The sequence below is a fragment of the Plutella xylostella genome, chromosome 2 (genome assembly GCF_932276165.1).
Source record: "Plutella xylostella chromosome 2, ilPluXylo3.1, whole genome shotgun sequence".
Taxonomy (NCBI): domain Eukaryota; kingdom Metazoa; phylum Arthropoda; class Insecta; order Lepidoptera; family Plutellidae; genus Plutella; species Plutella xylostella.
The window spans coordinates 2,615,036-2,636,141 of NC_063982.1; the positions used below are offsets into that span (position 1 = coordinate 2,615,036).

The 21,106-nt window shown below is 38.4% G+C and overlaps 3 protein-coding genes across 3 annotated transcripts; 1 reads left to right on the plus strand and 2 right to left on the minus strand.

Annotated features, from left to right (window-relative positions):
- Positions 1-1,000: 1,000 nt before the first annotated feature.
- Positions 1,001-7,113, minus strand: LOC105388767. Its single transcript, XM_048631040.1, has 5 exons — positions 6,994-7,113; positions 6,207-6,682; positions 4,451-5,912; positions 2,546-3,723; positions 1,001-1,041 (listed from the first exon to the last, which is right to left on the minus strand). Exons 2-5 carry the CDS (start codon positions 6,580-6,582, stop codon positions 1,001-1,003), a joined length of 3,057 nt encoding a protein of 1,018 aa, XP_048486997.1. The 5' UTR covers positions 6,583-6,682; positions 6,994-7,113.
- A 3,110-nt stretch (positions 7,114-10,223) lies between these two features.
- On the plus strand, positions 10,224-11,477 carry LOC125491443. The gene has a single exon (XM_048633457.1). It carries the CDS (start codon positions 10,350-10,352, stop codon positions 11,406-11,408), a length of 1,059 nt encoding a protein of 352 aa, XP_048489414.1. The 5' UTR covers positions 10,224-10,349; the 3' UTR covers positions 11,409-11,477.
- A 219-nt stretch (positions 11,478-11,696) lies between these two features.
- On the minus strand, positions 11,697-20,896 carry LOC105388770. Its single transcript, XM_011559733.3, has 8 exons — positions 20,775-20,896; positions 20,107-20,233; positions 19,894-19,963; positions 19,172-19,305; positions 13,539-13,675; positions 12,941-13,432; positions 12,123-12,203; positions 11,697-11,826 (listed from the first exon to the last, which is right to left on the minus strand). Exons 1-8 carry the CDS (start codon positions 20,783-20,785, stop codon positions 11,781-11,783), a joined length of 1,098 nt encoding a protein of 365 aa, XP_011558035.3. The 5' UTR covers positions 20,786-20,896; the 3' UTR covers positions 11,697-11,780.
- Positions 20,897-21,106: the final 210 nt, after the last annotated feature.

The window sequence follows — 21,106 nt, forward strand, 5'->3', positions numbered from 1 at the left end:
TCCTCGCATTCACAATCGAGTGGCAAGCCTTTCCTTTGCCTTTCCTGTTCTTTTTTTGAAGGATAAGTGTGACAATCACAGTCTGGTGGCATGTCTGGAGTTTTCTTGCTAGATTTGACTGTCCCTTTTTTCTTACATACACAACAAGTGTCAGAGTCACAGGAGTCGTGTGTAGTCGTTCCAGTACTTTTTTTTGGGCTTTTATGCATACTCTTTTCTTTAATTCTACTTCTAGAACCTGAAGGTCCAACATTTACACTGTGACATATCTTCTCGGTGGATTTTCTTTTTATGGAACGTGATGTGAATTCTTCTTCATCCGTTGAGCTTGCGCTCTCGGCTCTATACATTCTAAATCTGCTGCGTTTTTTACGTATATCGTATATATTCTTGTCTTTGCTTCTACTTCCTATGAACATAGGAGCAGCAGTCAATCGTTTTCTTCCACACATACCACACACAGACAACTTACATGCGTCATGGTCTAGTTTACTTGTTTCTTTCTTTTCCATATTGAATATATTATGAAAATCGTCTCCTTTTGCTTTGTCATCGTGACCATCAGACAACTGTGAGCTGGATCTATGTAGTCTCCGCCTGGTATTGTGCTTAGATTCTCTTCTTTTTCTGATTTCAAAACCTTTGCTACTCACTTTAGGATCGCGCCTTAACAATTTTATTGTGCTTGTGTTCCTACTAGGTGTGTCATGTTTTCTTATTTTTGATTTACTTACAATCCAGCTTGGAGTATCTTTTCTTCTAAGCATATATAGACTGCTACCTTGGCTAGGCATGTTAACTTTTCGATGTTTACTTATTTTCGTGCTGTGTTTGCTACTCCTGCTGCTTAATGTTTCTTCATTTTTATACTTATGCTTGCTCGTTATTAAGTCAATTTTATTTGATATAAATGGTTCTTCTGTAGGTATAATTTGAATATTGAAACCACTAGTATTACCAAGATCTGGATTCTTTTTTGGCTCTTTCGGTACACCACTACCTACACCTGGTGCAGCAGTTTGAGTGGGAACAGTCTTGGTGCTACAGCAACAGGCACATTTTTTTGAATTAGATTTCTGTACATTGATGTCACTCATGCTCTCATTGCTTCTTCGAATCTTTTGTCTTCTTTTAGATCTAGATCGTGAACGTCGCGACTTGGAACCTCTCTTCGAAGCTTTTGAAGAAATTTCCTCATCTCTCCTCCTACCACTTCTTTTATTTGAATTGTGGAGCGATTCCCTGTCCTTGTATTTTTTATTCTTTTTCGATTTCACGTTATCTTTGCTTGCTGATAACGCAGAAGTAGATGATGAACTTTCAGATACAGAAGAAGCTGAGTCTGTGTCAGAATTCGCCGAAGCACCTCTCGACGTATGTCGTGAGTTTGGCACGGATATTGGTGCCGAACCAGGACCAGTTAAATCAGTTGATCTGAATAAAGGCTTCAGAGATTTGTCATCACAACTGCACTGCTTCGTATTAATTATGCTAAGAGCCTGAGGCGATACAGCATCTTTATGACGAGAAGCATCCAATTCTTTTTTAATAGGCTCAGTCATTGATTTCCCTTTAGTATCGCTAAGAGCCTGAGGCGATACAGCATCTTTATGATGAGAAGCATCCAATTCTTTTTTAATAGGCTCAGTCACTGATTTCCCTTTAGTATCGCTAAGAGCCTGAGGCGATACAGCATCTTTATGATGAGAAGCATCCAGTTCTTTTTTAATAGGCTCTGTCATTGATTTCGCTTTAGTATCACATTCGCATTGTTTAAAGTGTTTTAAATTAATAAATTTTACGCCAGATATTGTTTTGATGTAAGGCTCCAAGTTACTGCTGTTTTCATTGGGTTTACTTTCATTTTTTACATTATTTGCTTCGTTGGTACCTTGAAGAATATTTTTTGTACCCTGATTTGGTACATTTTTACGTGCGTCATTACCAGTTTTGCTGCTAGCGTCCGGCCCATCTTTGGCTGCAATATTTTTATTTGTGAAATTATCAGTTTTAGTAATATTGTTCAAGCTAGGATTCATTTTATTTTTGTCGGAACTAAGTGTGTGTGTATCTTTTTTCTGGTGTGATTCAATTTTTCGAGTGTCTTCAAGTTTGGTTGCTGCTGTAGCAGACGCTTTTATATTGGGTTCTTCCGTTTTATTCTTACCGTGATTTCTACTTTTATCAATATCAATGTGTTTTGGTTCTGATTGTTTATTTCTGTGCACATTATTGGAAGGTGTATCTACTTTAGCTTTTGTAAGGGTTACATCATCATGTAAATTTTTAAGACTTTTTGATGAAATTGCTTCAGAGTCGGTTGTTTTACTTTTTGTGTCAAAATCGTCTACGCGATTCAGCTCCCTTGAAGATATATGACTTGATTGAGGGGTACATTGTAAACCTCTTTTCCCTTGTACTTTCTGCGCATCTATCTTTGGAGAATCCGGTATACTTTTTTTACATGAAAATATTTCTTGAATTTCATTATTACAACTATTACATTTTAAATTTGATGCACTTCCAATACATTGTAAATTTTCACAGCGTATTGTATCTTTTTGATTTCTAGATGATTCATTTTCTTTATTAAAAACAGAGCTGAACTCGTCACCAGATTTGGGTTTACTTTCTTGTTTAGAGCTGATTATATTTTCTTCATGGAGGGTGGACTTTTTATGTTTGTTTCGCACAATATTGCTGCTAATATCTTTCGTATGTTTTTTTCGTTTCATTTCATCATTGCTGTTCTTGATCACCTCACTACATCTTGCGCTATTCTTGTTGCTTAACCTATCGTCACAATATTCACTTGGCTTAGTTAGGTTACTGTCAATATTTGAAGACTGTGCAAATTCATCGCCATCAGAACAAATACAGCACTCGCCCTCTTCCTCTATATTCATGTGAGATAAAGATTTGGTACATTCTTTCATGTGTTCGCCTACATCGATTTTAATATTAATATCTATTTGTGGGTTTTGTTTCGAGGCTTCTTCAAAATTAACAGACTCGTAACCTTTAATACTGCCAGGAGCCATAGATAAATAAGTTTCTTGACTAGTTCTTAGGTAGTCAGAAACGCTTGAATGATCATTTTCTGCATCTTTGATTTCCATTGTTAGTACGTTGCTAACATTTTCGGAACATCTTTTGCCGCGCCGAGGCATTCTCACTTCGTTACTATCAGTGTCTTCTTGGATTATGTTTTTAATGAAAGTTAAAAACTTGGAAGAAAAATGCATCACGTGTAAAGGCAATGGACTTTCATTAGGGCATTGATGATTTCCTGATTTAGGGATATTCAGGGTTTCTTCACAAACGCAGTCTTCAATTTTCTTATCTACTTTTCGAACATAGTCCGAATATTTCGACGTAAGCGATCTCATAACAATTTTTTTCAGAGTATCTTTAATCATTTTGTCAATACTACCTTTATTTGAAATGTTACAAGTAGAAACTGTTGACGATGGAGTACATTTAGTAGTCTTGCCGGGGTTACAACAAGATTTGGATCGTCTTACGCCCATGTTATGAAAAACAATGTCATTTTCGAGATCCACATTACGGTCTACTTCACTTACATAACATGATGATGCATTAGATTCTGCAGGTATCCAGTTGCGATAGTAATCTTTCAAATAAATATCTGCCAATCCGCAATTCTTGTGAGCCTTCACAGTGGATGGCTGTGAATGTGATTCAATTTCGTAATTCTTCGACCTGAAACCAACCAACGCAATACTTTGAAAAGATTACAAAAACCGGCCAAGTGCGAGTCGGGCTCGCGCACAAAGGGTTCCGTAGCAGCAAATATAACAATAACTTAACCAAAATTACAGTTAAATCAACCTATCTCAAAAACTATAAGAGATACTTTGATCAAACCAAAAATCGTTGAAAGAGTTAATTAGCATGCATCACCTCTATTTTTTTTAGAATTTTATACCCCGTAGTTATAAAAATAGAGGGGGGGGACATACTTTTTACGACTTTGAGAGCTGATATCTCGAAAACCGTTCACTTTAAGAAAAATGTTTTTTAGAAAACTTTATATCATTTTAAAAGACCTTTCCATTGATACCCCACACGGGTATGTACATCGAAAAAAAAAATTTCATCCCTCAGTTACATGTATGGGGGGCCCCACCCCCAATTCTTTTTTTTACTATTTAGTGTCATATTTTTGTAGCGGTTCATACAACACATATTCCCATCAAATTTCATCACTGTAGTACTTATAGTTTCCGAGTAAATCGGCTGTGACAGACGGACAGACGGACAGACGGACATGACGAAACTATAAGGGTTCCGTTTTTGCCATTTTGGCTACGGAACCCTAAAAACGAGACAGTATACACCAGCTTTGTTTGTTGTTGTCTATATTTATCAGGTTACGTGAAGTCTAAATTTCAACTACTTAAGAAAAACTACATCATATTAAAATTACCCAATTATCTTCATTTTTCTTCTGCTCCTTGTATCCAATATAACCTCTTGTACGACAGTTTCTTGGAAACTGTGCGGTTCTACTTCTGCAGTTGAAGATTTCTTCACACAATCGCAGATTTTAAAGCTTTCTAGATTTTTATTCACAACGTTATCTCCGTGCTCCGTGCACAAGGTAGGAATTGGTTTATTTTTTATTTTTGATCTTGCTTGCAGTGTTTCATATTCAACTATCTGTTTACATACTTCTTCGGTGCTAGAGTTATTATTTGGAGTTTCTTCTTGACTTGTATTCTCATCGGTAGTGGTATTACTAAGAAACCCTTCCGGAATCTTAATTTTGATATACTCAGATCGTGTATTACAATTTTTAAATTGGACCATTGTAGTAGAGTTGAATACGTCTGTCATTTCTAGAAGACGGTCTGTAGGGTTTTTAAAAGGCGTCGGTTCTGAAAATTTTACTCCTATATACTTGTCCTCATTGCTAATGGCTAAACTATTCTTCGGCACAACCATGTTGACTGGTTTATCAGTTGCTATAGTGTGAATCATAAAAGCTTGTACATTTTGATATAAAAAATTCACCGACTTCTTTTTATCGTTGCACATCGTATTTAAGTAAGGCTGTTGCATTTTACTACTAGATTTGAATACAAGGTCCGGATCATTACAAAGTGAGAGTTTGAGATTTGAAATTGTTTTGCTGCTATGCCCATACGTTTGGTTGCACCATCTTATATGTACATTGTCTTTGGAATCGTATCTGTTTGCCATGAATTTGGCTAACCAACTAAATTCTCTGTTTGGTTTATAATAGATATTTTCTTTTGATTTACGATTTTTACTGAGATCTGAATATGTTTTTACTTCGCATCTATTAGTTGTAAAGCTACATTTAAAATTGGCATTATTTTTAAGTTTCTCGTGCCTGTCATTATCCTTCTCTAGACAAGTAACGTTATCTTCATGTAAATTGGTTTTCAGGTCTATTAGTTCGTCATAAACATCTTTTTCATTATTGGCAGATTCGGACATATCTTTTAAGGTTTTACCTTTTTTTCTGCCTAGTCCTTTGAATAATCTTAACGGAGATTTGCTTTTGGGCATCTTGATATCAACCATTTTATTCGGGATAGCAAAAGGCATGTTACCCTCTGCCAAGATATCATCTGCGTGTACATTTTGCGACTGATCATTTTCAGGTTTGTTTTTTGTTAATATGCTAGGAAAACAAACATCTCCTATCCCGCCAAAGGTCTCCTTCTTTTCATCAACATTGTTATCAGCTACATCCGTTTTATGATTTACATAATCGTCTCCAAAATGCAATACCTTATTTTCTGGTATATTTATAGGAGATATTTTTTTGTTTATTGTGGCTGCAGCTATACTTACCATAAAACATTTAGAGGCTCTATTTTTAACAATTATGCTGGAACGCTTGTGTAACGATGCTCTTCCTGAAATAAAGATCACTGAGTCATAGCTGATGTTAAATGTCACTAAATAAATACTTAGTTTTATTAATAATCTATTGTGTCCCACTGCTGGGCAAAGATCTCTCCCTGGGTCTTCCACCTTTGCCTGCCTATGGCCTCCCCATTTCAGTTCTAACAAAATACCTCCAGGTCATCCTCTGCCCCTGCATCCATTTCGATAACCATTAAATAATAAAATATAAATATCTTGTAAATAATTTAACAATATTACATACTAAGAATAATATTTTCTCTAAAACATATTAAAGCACTTACTTGAACCCAGTACAGGCTTGCTTCCGACTCCTCTGGTCTCCACTTCTGGCAAATGAATTCTCTGAACATTTCTATCAGTAGCAGCTCTAATGCTTCCAATCTTAATTATAGTTGTGCTACTTGCTATATCCTCTGCATTTAGTTTAGGTGTATTTCGTTTTTCTCTGTAGTAGTTCACATGGATAGTTTTACAACGAAAGACATATTTTAGGTTATTTCTATTATGACAGCTGCTTTGACATCCGATTTCGTAATTTTCTTCATTTTTAGAGCAAGTTTTGCTAATTCTTTTAAATAAACTTCCTTTTGGTTCTTCCTCTTTCAGGTACTGTTTAGTGTGCTTACTCTTCGGAACCTTAGCTTTATTAACTTTCATGTCTTCTCATTCTGTGACATCATTTATGTCGATATCTTGTAAATTTAGTTTAAGTTGACTTTTCATCAGATAAATTTCATGCTAAGAACAAAAATTGGACCTGGAAAATAATATTACATTGCTAATTTCTATTCTATTCTTGTCTTATTTACCTACAAAAGAAATTCTGACAACATGCTATGTAAGTATAAAATCATATATGTAAATAAGTGATTGAACCACCGAAGCACTGGATTAATCCAGTGTAGCAAATCCTTATGATAATATCATTGCTGATGCTCATCCTCTGATAGGTACCCTGAAACCTAGCATCTGTCACTAACCTTGTCAATTCTCAGCAAGACAAAAATATTCTGAATTATCACTACTTATATCTTCGCTGGATAAGTGATAGGCACAATATTTACTTACAGGATGCTGTTAACGAAGTAAAACTCTTAAAAAACCATAAAAACACATAAATTAGGTTTAACTGCTATTTTACTAACAATTTTTATCAAAATACCATAGTTACTTGTTAAAAATTTGCAACTGCTGTCAAAAATGTTCTTGTTTTTTCTTCCATCATATCAAAGCAGATTCAGAATGAATCAAAAAGAGGTTAGATATTGTATATCTTCTCTCTGGCTCGCTTCGTTGTTGATGGTGGATCAGGTGCTCAGAATAATAACTGCCTTGTTCTTCAGTCGCCGTAGCCGCAATCCTCAGACCTTTTGAGTGCGACGCGGATGACCTTCGCGAACGTCGGCAATCGACGGTAAAATGTATGAAACCTTACAGAGAGCGACGTGACCTTACGTTCAGACCCTCTAGTACGGGTTTTGCTATTTATGAAAACTAAAAAAGTTTACGTTTTCTCCTGTCATCTGCATACATTATCTGTCAAAAGTTTCATGACAGTTTCCATTAGAGACTTAGTATGGCAGAAAACGTAAACTTTTATAGTTTTTGACAAACTATCAAACCCGTACTAGACCGGCAGGGCCTCTAGTACGAGTTTTGCAATTTATGTAAACGAAAAAAGTTTTGGTTTTCTTCTGTCACCTGCATTCATTATCTGTCAAAAGTTTCACGATAGTTTCCGCTAGAAGCGCCACTTTGTATGTCAGAAAACTGAAACTTTTATAGTTTTCGACGAACTATCAAACATGTACTAGACGGACAGAGCAACGCGGAGAGCTGTCCGCACGCGGACGATTTCACGAATTCATCCGCGACGGACGCAAAACCTCAGCGTGCGGACGGTCCGCGCCGCACTGAACCGAGCCTACAGCTGAACACAAAAGAGTAGAGATTAATGTTTTTGGAACTAAACAGATTTAAACCTGGCAATAAAAAAAAACTTGTGATTTGTGGTCTGTTTCTATGGTTTGAATGTCAAACTCGCCCTGTTCCTGTATAAACAAATCGAATTTTGCTTAATTTTGGAGTTTTGTGGATTGTTGAGTTTGTTCACGAAGTGAAAATGAATAAAACCATTCGCAGCGAAGCTAGACAGATGATTTACAGCGTTTACCTACGATGTTTGGCGGAGAATGAGGCTGGAGAAGTATTAGTCAATATATACGATGTTTATGAAAGAGCAGCGTTTTATACTGGTGAGTAGGTACTTAATTTCTAACCATTAACATACATTGCTTATATTTCTTGTAAAAAAGTACTATTTTGATGTAATAGAATGCCTTTCAATGTGTATTTGTTATTCTTATAGAGGTTAGAAAATACTAGTGTCAAACGTTACAATGACATCAGGGTCTGGATGCTAATGTTGTCAAAACATCAGGTCTAGATACTTTTTTACTAACCCCCGACTCAAAAAGGGTATCGATAAGTTTTGCAGCTGTAGGTGTCTATGTGTGTCGGTCTCTCCGTGTAGAGTACCTATTGTAAAAATATGTGTAAGAATATGTAATGCCGAGTTGCAGCAAGGGACTTTAAGCTAATGTGGACATTAAATCTATGTCTGTCTCTTTCTGTCCGTATACTGTCAAAGCAAGGCAACAATACATTTAATGCCGACATTAACTTAAAGATCCTTTCTGCAACTCAGTGTAAGAGTCGGTATAAATTCTCCAGACATAATAATTTGCAAGTCACTGCTTTTCTGACCAATTAAATAATTTGTTGCAGGAAAATCGGTAAACACAGTTTTAGAAGAATTGCCGGGGCACATTTGAACTTTTTCCTGAGCAAGAAAAAACTGTAATAAAATATCGATGTGTGATACTATCACTTTTCTCCTATAGTAATTACATAATGGGATAACCAACACATGTTTCAGTGCAAAAAAACATTATGAAATACACAATGAAATAAAAGTTACAGTTGATTTGATTTAATGAAATTCATTCAAGACTGCCCCCCTCTCCCCTACTAATTTCTTCTCTTAACATAAACCTCCCCAAAAAGTCGCATTTTATAATTAGTAAATATTTGAAACATTTCTCGTTTTGATTTTTTCTGCTAAAGTATCGTGATACTTTTGTCCGTTTTCTATACTATAATAGTGTGGCCACTTTCTTAGATTGCAACGCCCTCAATTATTCTCTACTCTTTTATGTTCCATTGTAACTATTTTACAGTGGGGTGCGTCCCGAGGCCTACCCGAGGCAGATAGTGGGTGATCTACTGACGTGTAGCTCTATTAGGCGGACCCTAGACCTACAATAATATTGTGCAATATATTTATTGTGCAATAAGTTTTTAATCGAAATGACGTTTGCGCAATCTTCAATATTAACCCTAGACGATGAATTATATTGCACAATTGTCAATATTGCCTAGTAATATACAGGGTGATTGGAAAGTCGATGTATTCCTTTAAATGGGTTGTAGACGAAGGCATTTCCAGTCGATTGAACCCCATAATGCATTATCCGAAAGTCGACGATTTCTGAGTTATTTAATTTTTAAGTTTTTTTTAAGAATTTTGCCAAAATTTATGTTTAAAAGAAAAATATTTCACAAAGTAACGATTTTTTTAAAATACTTTTTTGATTTTTTTGCATTGGTGACACCTTAGTCAACTAATCACAATCATTAAATGCGCAATATTTAACTTAATTTAGACACAGTGCTTCAAAATAGTTGAAACGTTAAGAAAATGTTAAGAAAGATGAAAACAAAAAAGCTAAATTAAAAAAGAATTTTATCTGACAATTTTTCAGGCACTACAGCTTAAAAACATAATCAATTTATAAGCTTTAAAATGACATATTCCAATCTAAAATCGATTAAGGTATGACCAAGATATAGCCAAAACAACCGCATAAGCGGACAAATCTCAGTAGGGAAACGAACATTTAGAAGAACACGTTAGTTTTTGAAATATTTTGGTTTTAAACATAAATTTTGGCAAAATTCTTTAAAAAACTTAAACCTTAAATAACTCAGAAATGGTTGACTTTCGGATAATGCATTATGGGGTTCAATCGACTAGAAATGCATTCGACTATAACTCATTTCAAGGAATACTTCGACTTACCAATCACCCTGTATAGTCAATATAGTCTAGGGGCCGCCTTACGGTACAGCAAAGGAAAATAATGATGAACCTTCGCTTATATTTATTACTGGGTTCTTGGAAGAAGAATGATCATTATTTTATTTTATGTTTCACAAGATACACAGTATATCTATCTGCCTTGTGTTGCATTTCATTTAATGTCACTTTAATATAATTTTGATTGATATTTTTAATGGACTTTACTAATAATTAACAAATTATCTTCACTGAAGGCGATACGCTTCGACAAATTGAATCTAATATGAACAAAGACATTCGGAAGAAACAAACTCAAAAATTCATATGTTCCATTTGCTTGAACAACAGAGCAGATGACAACAAGACTTGCAGATCTTGCCCCATTTGCGAAAGAAACCTTGAAATAGCTCACGTAGTCAACAGCCCCAGTGAGAGCAGAAAAGACGGAACTGATAAGTACAAACAAAACTTTAAAACCAAAGAATCGACCGTGCAAACCTCACTGACTGACATAAACCAAGGATTGACTCTCTTGCATGAAGTGCTCAATGTATTTCAGTGCAGAAAGAAAACGGTTACAGATGGCAAAGAAACAGACGCTACTCACACAAGCACACGCAAAAGCGTATGCGTTTGCACCGAATGTAGAGCAGCAAACACAAAACTAGCAGTCACGAAGGTCCTTCAACATTCGATCAGTGCTCCAGATAGCGACTGCAGTAAAGGCAAGTTCACCATCATCAGCTCATCACAACCAAACAAATCCATCGAGAATTCCATCAACATATCCAAGCAGAAATCCTCATCGATACCACAAATGAAACTGGAAGAGTTGAAGAATGCAATGAAAGAGAAAACGAAATCTAAAGACGCTATTGAAGAAGTGAACAGAATGTTTGCAACAGTTAAAAAAGCTGCTGGCGATGATACGATTACTAACAGGCCTTTAATTAGACACGGGCCCAGGGTACTACCAGTCGTGAAGCCAATTCACCAATTCTTCTCCAGAGAGGATCCGTGCTCTGAAGACAACCTATCAGAGTTGGCAGATAAGAAACTGATAAGCAAAGTGAACCAGTGTTCTCAGGTGTCGAATTTAAACATGTGCAGTGGAGATTCAGTGAAGAATTCCGACAAATGCTGCCAGCACTGCAAGACCTGTGAGAAGAACAAACGTTCAGTGTACATGTTGTGTTGCAATTACAAGAACCACGTCTGTGAAATGAAGAGAGATGTGCCGATATGCGAATGCTGCCTTCGGAAGATTGAGCCCAAATGTTGCGACGACAGCGTGGTTGATGGCATTTGCCGGTCTGACTACAATAGCTCGACAGGGTTTTAATTATTCTCTTTGTATTTTTGTACATGTATATTGTATACTGTTGGTAATAAAAATATCATAGTTATGTAATCGTTTTTTCATTAGTTAGCCCTTCGCGTGCCGGTCGGACAATGGTTAATAATGACCTCGCGTTACATTTTATCTTTAAAATCTTAATTGAATCTATTGTAAGTAGGTACTTAGGTAGTTTGTTGCTGAAAACACTCGCCTCCTGCTTATCATGAAATTGTTACTTACATATTTTTTTTATAACCTTTCTCAAATAATAGCGAAATGACACAAAAGTCAAACATACAAACATATTTATTTGTTTTCATGTAAATAATACACATAAATTATTAATGACGACCTTAATTTTAACAATTTTATAATCTAACTATAGTAGAAACTGTCTGATCCCAGTTTGGACTTCGTGTTCCTGAAAACAAAATAAATAGAGCTAGAGGACCCACGAAGGGATAGTCGCTTTTCGCTGCAAAATTGTACTCAAGTGATAGGTCGCTGTCTTTATCACCTCGTAACGGGAGCGGGATTACGCTAACTTATAGTGCATTATCTTACTGGCAAAGGCAGTTTTACTGTGCAAATGCTTTATTAGGGTCTGGTCCCATTGGTGCGTTGCGTCGTAGAAGGGTCGTCTCTGCCATGCTCTTACCGGAGAGAGAGAATACAAAGGTTTTCTTACAGACAGGAAGAGAACAAAGATTCTCTTACCGGAAGTGTTGTTGATGATGCAGCGAGCGCCGTCGGTCGGTCTTATCGCTGAGCATTTTCTCCCAGTCCCGAGGAGTTTCACTGAAAGTATGAATGTACATGCAGTCAAAAAAAACGATAATGATCCACTCCCAGCGCGAATAGTTTGGTTGTAAGACTAATAGATGGAAATAGAATGAATCAAAGAATTGTATATATTCTATACCCCCATGAAAAATAGGAGTGTAAGTTTAACATGTCTGTGTATGTTTCATCCAAAGTAACGTAGCTCCCAAACGGCAGAATACATTTTTGATTTTATTTTTTTAGAGTCGTAGGTAATGTGCCCCGAATGTCCTTAGACATGTTTCAAGAAATATTTGGTTAGAGTTCCTTTGAAACAGTCACCGAATATCAATATTAGAGTCACGTAAAACTACTTAATTTCGCTTTCAACTTAGTAGTAAGTGAATGCATTTCTTTATTTGGTAGAAGACTTTCTTGATTAATCACTCTTGACCCAAAGCACTTTCTACCTCTATATGTGGTGATTCAAAATTACTCGTATATATAGAGAAACTCGTAATATCGGGAACAATATTATTATTCTGCCCTCTATATTATCCATGAACCAGGTTTCCACATCTTTATATCACTGGCAGATATTGTTAACGAGATCTATCTCCATCATCAGCCAAGACACGTCCACTGCTGGACCTAGCCCTTCGCTACTCGGATCACTCTCAAGGACCAAGATCTCGAAGTCATCCAGCCACTACTGACCATCTTTGACCTTGAGGAAGGAATAGTCTAGCATGCAATACATGTCATGTACTTACTCGCCCATACCCAAATCATACAACATAGCGGCCTCACAGCTCTGATTTTCGTGGATATTTGACTTTGACTCGAGCGCCCGCTTCAGTGAATTCGACGAATAAATAAACTTGCTCATACAGTCGTTCAAATTCTTCATCTTCTCCACAAAGTCCTCATCTTCACCATTGCTAGCTTTCAACTCCATCATCCTACCCAAATTTTTGTCCAAACTGTCACAATTCGCTTTCTGAAAATCTTTCAGTGTCATTTCAGTATTAGTAGCTACATGACGAAGTATCTTTACTTTAGGCTGGACTGTCTCAACTACAAACTCTCCGTCTTCGATTATCTCGTCTACTGCCTTGTAATAAGGTTGCTGTATGTGGAATTCGTTGGTTCTTAAGACTTTTTGCTCTGTGAGACCGTCTTTGGTCTTCGCCATCACCAGCTGTAAAAGGTTGTCAAGGCCGATCTTGTGGTCGTTTAGTAAATGACGGTCTAACACTGTTATTCTGAAATCAGGCAAATATGTATTAATTGATGGATATGCAAATTGCACTCACTTTGCTAGAAGATCGTATACACTTAGGTCGGAAAGGAAAAAGCAGAATCTCTAACCTGTCAGCCACAAAGTCACACAAGTGACACGCAAACGTTTCGCCACAGGGGTTGGGTTCCGAGCAGTCGACCTGGGTGTCCACGTTGAAATACTGCGAGGTGCAAGGCTTGCTGACCGGCAGACTGGGTGTGAGATCCTGTGGACAGAAACCATTGTTGCTGTTAAAACAATTCCAACTTATGTGAATTAAGTATTTGTTTCATACAGTGTGGGATACGGTACGGAATAAAAACTTTTGGACATAGAATCAAGGCTTCAGATATGGCTCGTGAAATGGCATAGGACATTACAAAATGATTGAATTTTAGATTGATCCCTATCGTCAATGGAAATTAGTGGGATAGCTTACAGTTAAAACTTCCAATTGGTATCTATATTTGTGGTGTTTGGACCTTTTTGATATAGAAGTTTGTTTATATGTTTAGGTTGTCTATTACCGAATAGAAGAATGGTGAACAACAAACTCGTATATTATTTCCCTAAATATCACATTGGCGACGAATAAGACCCCACGCGAAGTGTAAATAGTAAATTAATACACATAGCAAGAGCGGAAGGTATACATTATGAGTTCTAGCACATGTATATTCGGTGGTAACCTAAATTTCGACCACGCCTGTCAAGAATGGCAAATTTTCAAAGACCGGTTTGTACAGTTCTGCATAGCAAACGACATTACCGAAGAAAACGATGCAGCAGGCCTTAAAAGGAGAGCCTTGCTGCTGACGGCGCTGGTTGATGACACATACCGGGTCGTAAAAGACTTGGCCTTCCCGACCTTACTAGACAATGTGGAGTACAAGGCGCTTGTAGCATTGCTAGACCTGCACCTGGAGCCAAAGAGGTGCAGCTTCGCAGAAAGATGCACTTTCTACAAGGCGGAGCAGCGGGCAGGAGAGGGACTGGCCGATTGGGCGGCTCGAGTGCGGAGGGCGGCGCAGTACTGCGGGTTCGGTACGGAGCTCGACACGGCGCTGCGCGACCGATTCGTCCTCGGACTGGAGGACGCGAAGGAGAAGGAGCGACTGTTCGCGGAGAGCGTAGAGACGCTCACTATGAACAAGGCACTGGAGCTGGCGCAGGGCGTGCGGTGCGCGCGGCAGGCGCTGCGCGGCGCGCGAGGCGCCGGGGAGCCGCCGCAACTGCTCGAGATGCGAGCGGGCAGCGGCGCGGGCCGCGCCACTCCGGCGGCCGCGCCGTCACCCGCCGCGCAGACACGAGCAGGCAGGTGTAAGGTGTGCGGCTACCGGAACCACACGACGGACCAGTGTAGATTTAGTAACTTGATGTGTCAGAATTGCAATAAGAAGGGCCATCTCAGAAGAATGTGCAAGTCTAGGCCGGAGGACAGCGACAGCGACATTGTAGACGGTAAATATTGCGAATTGTTTCACATCAAAACTTATAATGGTGAGCCTATGCGACAGATCGTAGCGATAGCGAGTGAACAGATTTCGTGCGAAGTAGATAGTGGAAGCGCTGTTTCTGTGTTACCTAAAGGGATGTATGATAAGCATTTCAAACATAAATATAAATTGAAGCCGTGTCATATGATACTGAATTGTTACAACGGCACCAAAATAACACCGATGGGCTGTTTACATCTGCCAATATCATTTGACAATTCTGTCAAAACGATTGGCATGTACGTCATTGACACAGATGAAAGACAACCAGTGTTACTAGGGCGGGATTTTATTGGCGCATTCAATTTGAAGTTATGTTCTGAGAACTGCCTTAACATTCAAAGGGGTGACTATGAAACGTACTTAAAAGAGAAATATGAGAAATTGTTTAGGGACGAATTAGGTACGTTCAATAAGCATAAAATAGAAATTAAGATTAAAGAAGGTTCACAGTTTAAGTATTTCAAGCCGCGGCCCGTTCCTCTTGCCTTGAAGGCAAAGGTCGAAGAGGAGCTGAATCGCCTCGTGGAGTTAGGGATTCTGGAAAAGGTTGAGCATTCCGAGATCGCTACTCCTATTGTGCCGGTGTTGCGGCCCGATGGAAATATACGCCTGTGTGCTGACTATTCGGTAACGCTGAATAAAATGGTTTGCATGGATAATTATCCTATTCCTCGCATTGAGGACTTATTTGCAAAGTTGCACGGTGGTCAAGAATTTTCGAAACTTGATTTGTCTCGAGCGTATAACCAACTGGTTCTAGACGATTCAAAGTATTTGACGTGCATTAACACACATAAAGGGTTGTTTTGTTTCAACAGATTGGTGTTTGGTTTAAGCAATGCCCCGTTCATCTTCCAAAGGACGATGGAGAATCTTTTAGGTGATATTGAGGGTGTTTGCATCTTCTTAGATGACATTCTGGTAACTGGGGAAAACAAGAACATTCACCTTAAAAGACTGGAGGAAGTGATGAAAAGACTAGAACAGGCAGGGTTGCGTTTGAAGCAGGACAAATGTGAGTTATTCAAAGAGTCTGTAGAGTATTTGGGATTCTTGATTGACAGACATGGCTTACACAAGTCTCCGAAAAAGGTAGAAGCCATTTTGAACTCTAAATGTCCCAGGAATGAGAGTGAATTGAAGTCATTCCTAGGTATGGTAAACTATTACCGTTGCTTTGTGCCGAACACTTCAAGTGTTCTGAGTCCGTTGCACGCGCTGTTACAAAAAGGGGTCAAATGGGGTTCTACCTTTTTTGGCATAAGATTTATTTGCCTAATCTCGTATTGCATAGTAACGTTTGGTCAAAGTCTCGTTACGCCGAAAATCGTATGGCATAAATCTCGTTTGGTAAAAAGTTATTTCGCATAACATTGTTTAGCCTAATAATAGTATGGGCAAATCTTGAATAGCCTAATAATGCTATGGCATAGGTTTATTAGGTTTATACAAAGTAATAATATTCGTTTGGCTTTAACTTTGACGGAGCGTCTCCCTACACAGCGCAAACTGGTGCCTTGTATTGTTTCCGCTGTTTGGAAAACGCTCCGCTCCGCTTCGCTGCGCTCCGCTTTGGTTTTGATGAACATGTGCACCTAACACGCTCCTCCTCGCTTTGCTCGTCGTCGCACCTATTTTTAGGTTTCGATCTCATGGGGTTTGTAATAATTATATTGGTAGTTAACTTTCGATTTTTTGATCATACAATATCGTGATTTTCGGGATGTAGGAGAAAAATACCACAATTTGTACATTTACTACATAATTAATATATTATTTATTAAGATAACATTAGGAGAAACAAGATTATACATAGGTATAGACGAACATAAATTTGAGCAAACGAAACTTAGGTGTTTAAAGATTGTGCCTAAAGAGTTTTAGACGAAACGAGCCTTATGCCACATAAGTCTTGGCAAAGTGATGGTTCGGCTAAAAAAGTTTAGACCATACGAGTTATGCGAAATGAGTTTTGGTCAATAAAGATTATGCGAGATGAGCGGAACCCGTCAAATGGGTATGGGGGAATGAACAAGAAGATGCATTTCAAACGATTAAAACTGAATTAGCATCGGATCAAGTTCTTGCTCATTACAACCCCAAATTACCGACCATAGTGACGTCAGACGCGAGTCCGCACGGGCTGGGCGCGGTGTTGGCGCAGCGGCAGCCGGACGGCACGGAGAGGGTCGTTGCTTACGCTTCGCGTTCGCTTTCTAAAGCGGAGTGTAACTATGCCCAGATTCAGAAAGAAGCAACAGCCATAGTGTTCGCAGTGAAAAAGTTTCACCATTACCTTTATGGACGTGGAGAGCCGTTTATTCTGAGGACTGATCACAAACCTTTGATCACCATATTCGGTAACAAAAGGGGCGTACCGGAATTAGCGGCGAACAGGTTGCAGCGGTACGCATTGTTCTTGACGGCTTACAATTTCGAGATAGAGTACGTTAGAAGCCAGGATAATGTTGCTGATTTTCTCTCTCGAGCAATAGGTAGCTACAAAGATAATAATTCCGAAAATAATGAAACGGGACTGTATATACATTTTATGTCGGATTCTTTATTGAAACCGATAACAATTGCCGATGTAAAGATTGAAACCAGCCGAGACCCAGTTTTGATTAAAGTGTCGAACTGTATTAGGAATGGATGGCCTGCCAAATGTAATGATGATGATTTGAGGTCATTCTATAGGTGTAGATTAGAACTGTCTCGAGAGAACGATTGCATTATTAGGGGCCATAAATTGGTTATATCTAGTAAATTTCGTAAGCAGTTACTAGATGAACTGCATAGCTCTCATTTTGGTGTAGTGAAAAGTAAAACAGAGGCTAGAGCACGTATGTGGTGGCCCGGCATCGACCGGCACATCGAGGAGACAGTCGGCTCGTGCTCCGCGTGCGCCGCGCTGAGGCCCGCGCCGCCGCGCGCGCCGCTCGCTGTCTGGACATACCCGGAGCGGCCGTGGCAGCGCATGCACATAGATATGTTTTCACTGCACGACAAGCAGTTCCTAATTGCTGTAGATGCACATACAAAATGGGTAGAATGCTATGTGATGAGCAAAACGGACACTAAAAGTGTGTTAGAAAAATTAGAAGAGCTTTTTAGCAGATTTGGATTGGTGGAGACCCTAGTGAGTGATAATGGGCCCAATTTTGTGTCAGCCGAGTTTGAGCGTTTTTGTGAGCACAATGGTATAAGCCACATCACCAGCGCACCGTACCATCCGGCATCAAATGGCCAGGCAGAAAATAGCGTTAAGACGGTAAAAAGGGCTTTGAAGGTGATACTAAAACCGGCAGATAGTCAAACAGCTTGTCAGAGTGGTGTAAATAGATATTTATTTGACTACAGGAACTCGGTTCATTTGACGACAGGTTTTTCTCCTGCGCAGTTAATGTTTGGTCGCAAGTTGCGCGGTCGTTTCGATCTGTTGCGAGGCTCACCACCGCCGCCAGCTCCGCAGGATGCGCCGGCTACAGTGTCGCTGTCGGCTGAAGCTCAGAGAAATGTTTCTGCTCAGCAAGACTCTCAATGTAGACAGTACGGTGGCCATAGGCGAGCCAACTTTTGTATCGGTGACTATGTTTTGGCTAAATGTTTTTTTAATAATGGTAATAGGACTGAATGGAAACTGGGCAAAGTTGAAGAGAAGATAGGTACCATGATGTATATAGTGTACATATAGGAGATTTAGATGTGAAAGTTAGAAAGCATGTTGATCACCTCCTGAAATATAAGGGTATTGTGGAAGATGATGATGATGTGCCATACTTTGACTGCACCGATGTTACTGCTGGCACTTCTATAGAGGGGGAGGAGAGTAGAGGCGAGGCTGCTCCTCAGCCACCAGTGGGTGACAGTGGTCGGCCAGTACGTTCCACTAGGAATCCGAATCCTATATATAAGTAAAGTATAATAAAAAGGAAATATTTTATGTGAATAATTATTTGATTTTGTTTTGTTAATGATTTATTACTTTAGTTGGATTAATGTGTAAGGATGTATTGATTTTTAAGTTGCTTATATTGTTTTGTAAATAGTAGGGGAGGAATGTGGTGTTTGGACCTTTTTGATATAGAAGTTTGTTTATATGTTTAGGTTGTCTATTACCGAATAGAAGAATGGTGAACAACAAACTCGTATATTATTTCCCTAAATATCACAATATTACTTGCCTTATCAAGCGATAAATTATCAAGATATCAAAATAGAACCTGTTTCAACCCAAAGCCCTTGTTTTTGTTGGATTCCTCTTCGGGATGGGGCAACAGGCTCGGCTTACTTCTGCAGATCTTCGCGCGGATGCGATCAAACATCCTCGTCGCTGAATTTGTGCGGCCCAAAGACACTGGTGGAGGAGATGAGGTGTCTGATATAAGGTGGGCATATAAAGAAACAGCAGGAAAATGGCAAGCTTGATATGAGTATTGGCAGACTTTTAAAATGGACGAGATAGCATGAGTCTGGCATTTTAATATTGTTTCTTTATTTACACGCGTCGTACCTAGCGTTACATTCACAGAAATAATCAAGCAACGTACTACTGCTGTAATAATAGTCTCATAGTCCATAATAGTCTCATAGTCAGATACTTAAGACCAATTTATTTTTCATAGTGTAGTTTCTAGGTAATAATTGTATTACAATAAGCTCAAATAATAAGTACCTACTCTCATAAAATTCAACGATAATGGACATTGTTTATCTTTTTTAACTTATATAGGACTTACTGCTGAAATTGTTAGCGGATTGCGTTGTTTCGAAATGTATTCAAACATAAGTATTTTTGAAAACTTTACTGGTGTGTGTGTTAGATATAGATTTATATTTGTAAGTTTAAGAATATACACTGTATGTTTTCTCTTCTAATAAAATAAAAAAATAAAAAATAAAATAGTCAAATTAATAATGTTTGCCAATTTTCCTGAACACTTACATTTTTTATCTTTTTGTATTTCTTCCTTATGGTCATCAAATCCCCTGCAAGGGAGTGTCCTGGATTTATCCTGCAAACATTCATTATTTCGCAACGTTTGGTCACTGAAGTCGCACTTGTTATGTTAGGGGTATGCTGCTTGGCAAATAAATAAATAGGTATATGTCTCTCTCTCTCCCCTTCCTTCCTCCCCATCTATCTCTCCACCGTTACCTGCACCAGTAGGGGTGTTTTCTTCGCACACACGTCATCATCATCACGACACGGCGCGTCGTGGTGCAGCTGATGATGCATCGTCAGCGAGCTCGCGAACTCCGCTGTGAAGTCACATTGAGAGCAGCTGCGAACATGGAGTCAAGGAAAAGTTTCATCATCATCACGACCCTTCACGTCTTTACTGCTGGGGCACGGGTCTCTTTCCAATGAAGGAAGGGTTTAAGGCATCATAATCATCCGCTAATAATCATCCACTACTGGACATAGGCCTCTCCCAAGGAGCGCCACAACACTCGGTCCTCGGCCTTCCTCATCGTCATCGTCGAATATTACTGTAACTGTAGATGACTTTATCACATGTACAACTTTTTGCCACTGTATTATGTAACAGGCGCTTCAATTTGACTTTAAATAAGAAGAAGTGCCTTAGTCATGAAGACTGTTTGTCTTGCTTGTGCAACTCTGCTACGGTTCCAGATATATCTTGGATATATCGGACATTTTCAGGAATCGGAACACTTACAGAATGTCATTATGACTGTTACCATAATCAGCCAATGATCGTCCACTGCTGAACATATTCCTTTCCCAAACCACCCTTCCTCAGCGAACTAATTATCACTAGTTCAACCCAAGACCGTAGAACTATTTAAAGGTATGTATACCTGTGAGTCATATTAACACATGGATTTGGTTGAGCTAAAAAGCTTTATTTAAACGTTTTGTTTATAAATTCCTTCAGAATTTTAATTTCTATTGGTTAGTGTTGTGTTTTGGCAGATTTGAAGTTTTAACTTTTTTGGTACATAGACATTGTTTTGAGTTTTTTTTAATACAATTTTGCGTTAAAATCAAGGAACTACAGGTCAAAATATCAAAACCATGTTTGTTTTGTTTTCCTTTAAAAAAAGAGAACGAATGATTTGCGTTGTTTTTATTTTAATGTAACTTGTTAGTAAGCATTGTGTTATATTATTATATATATATATATATACAG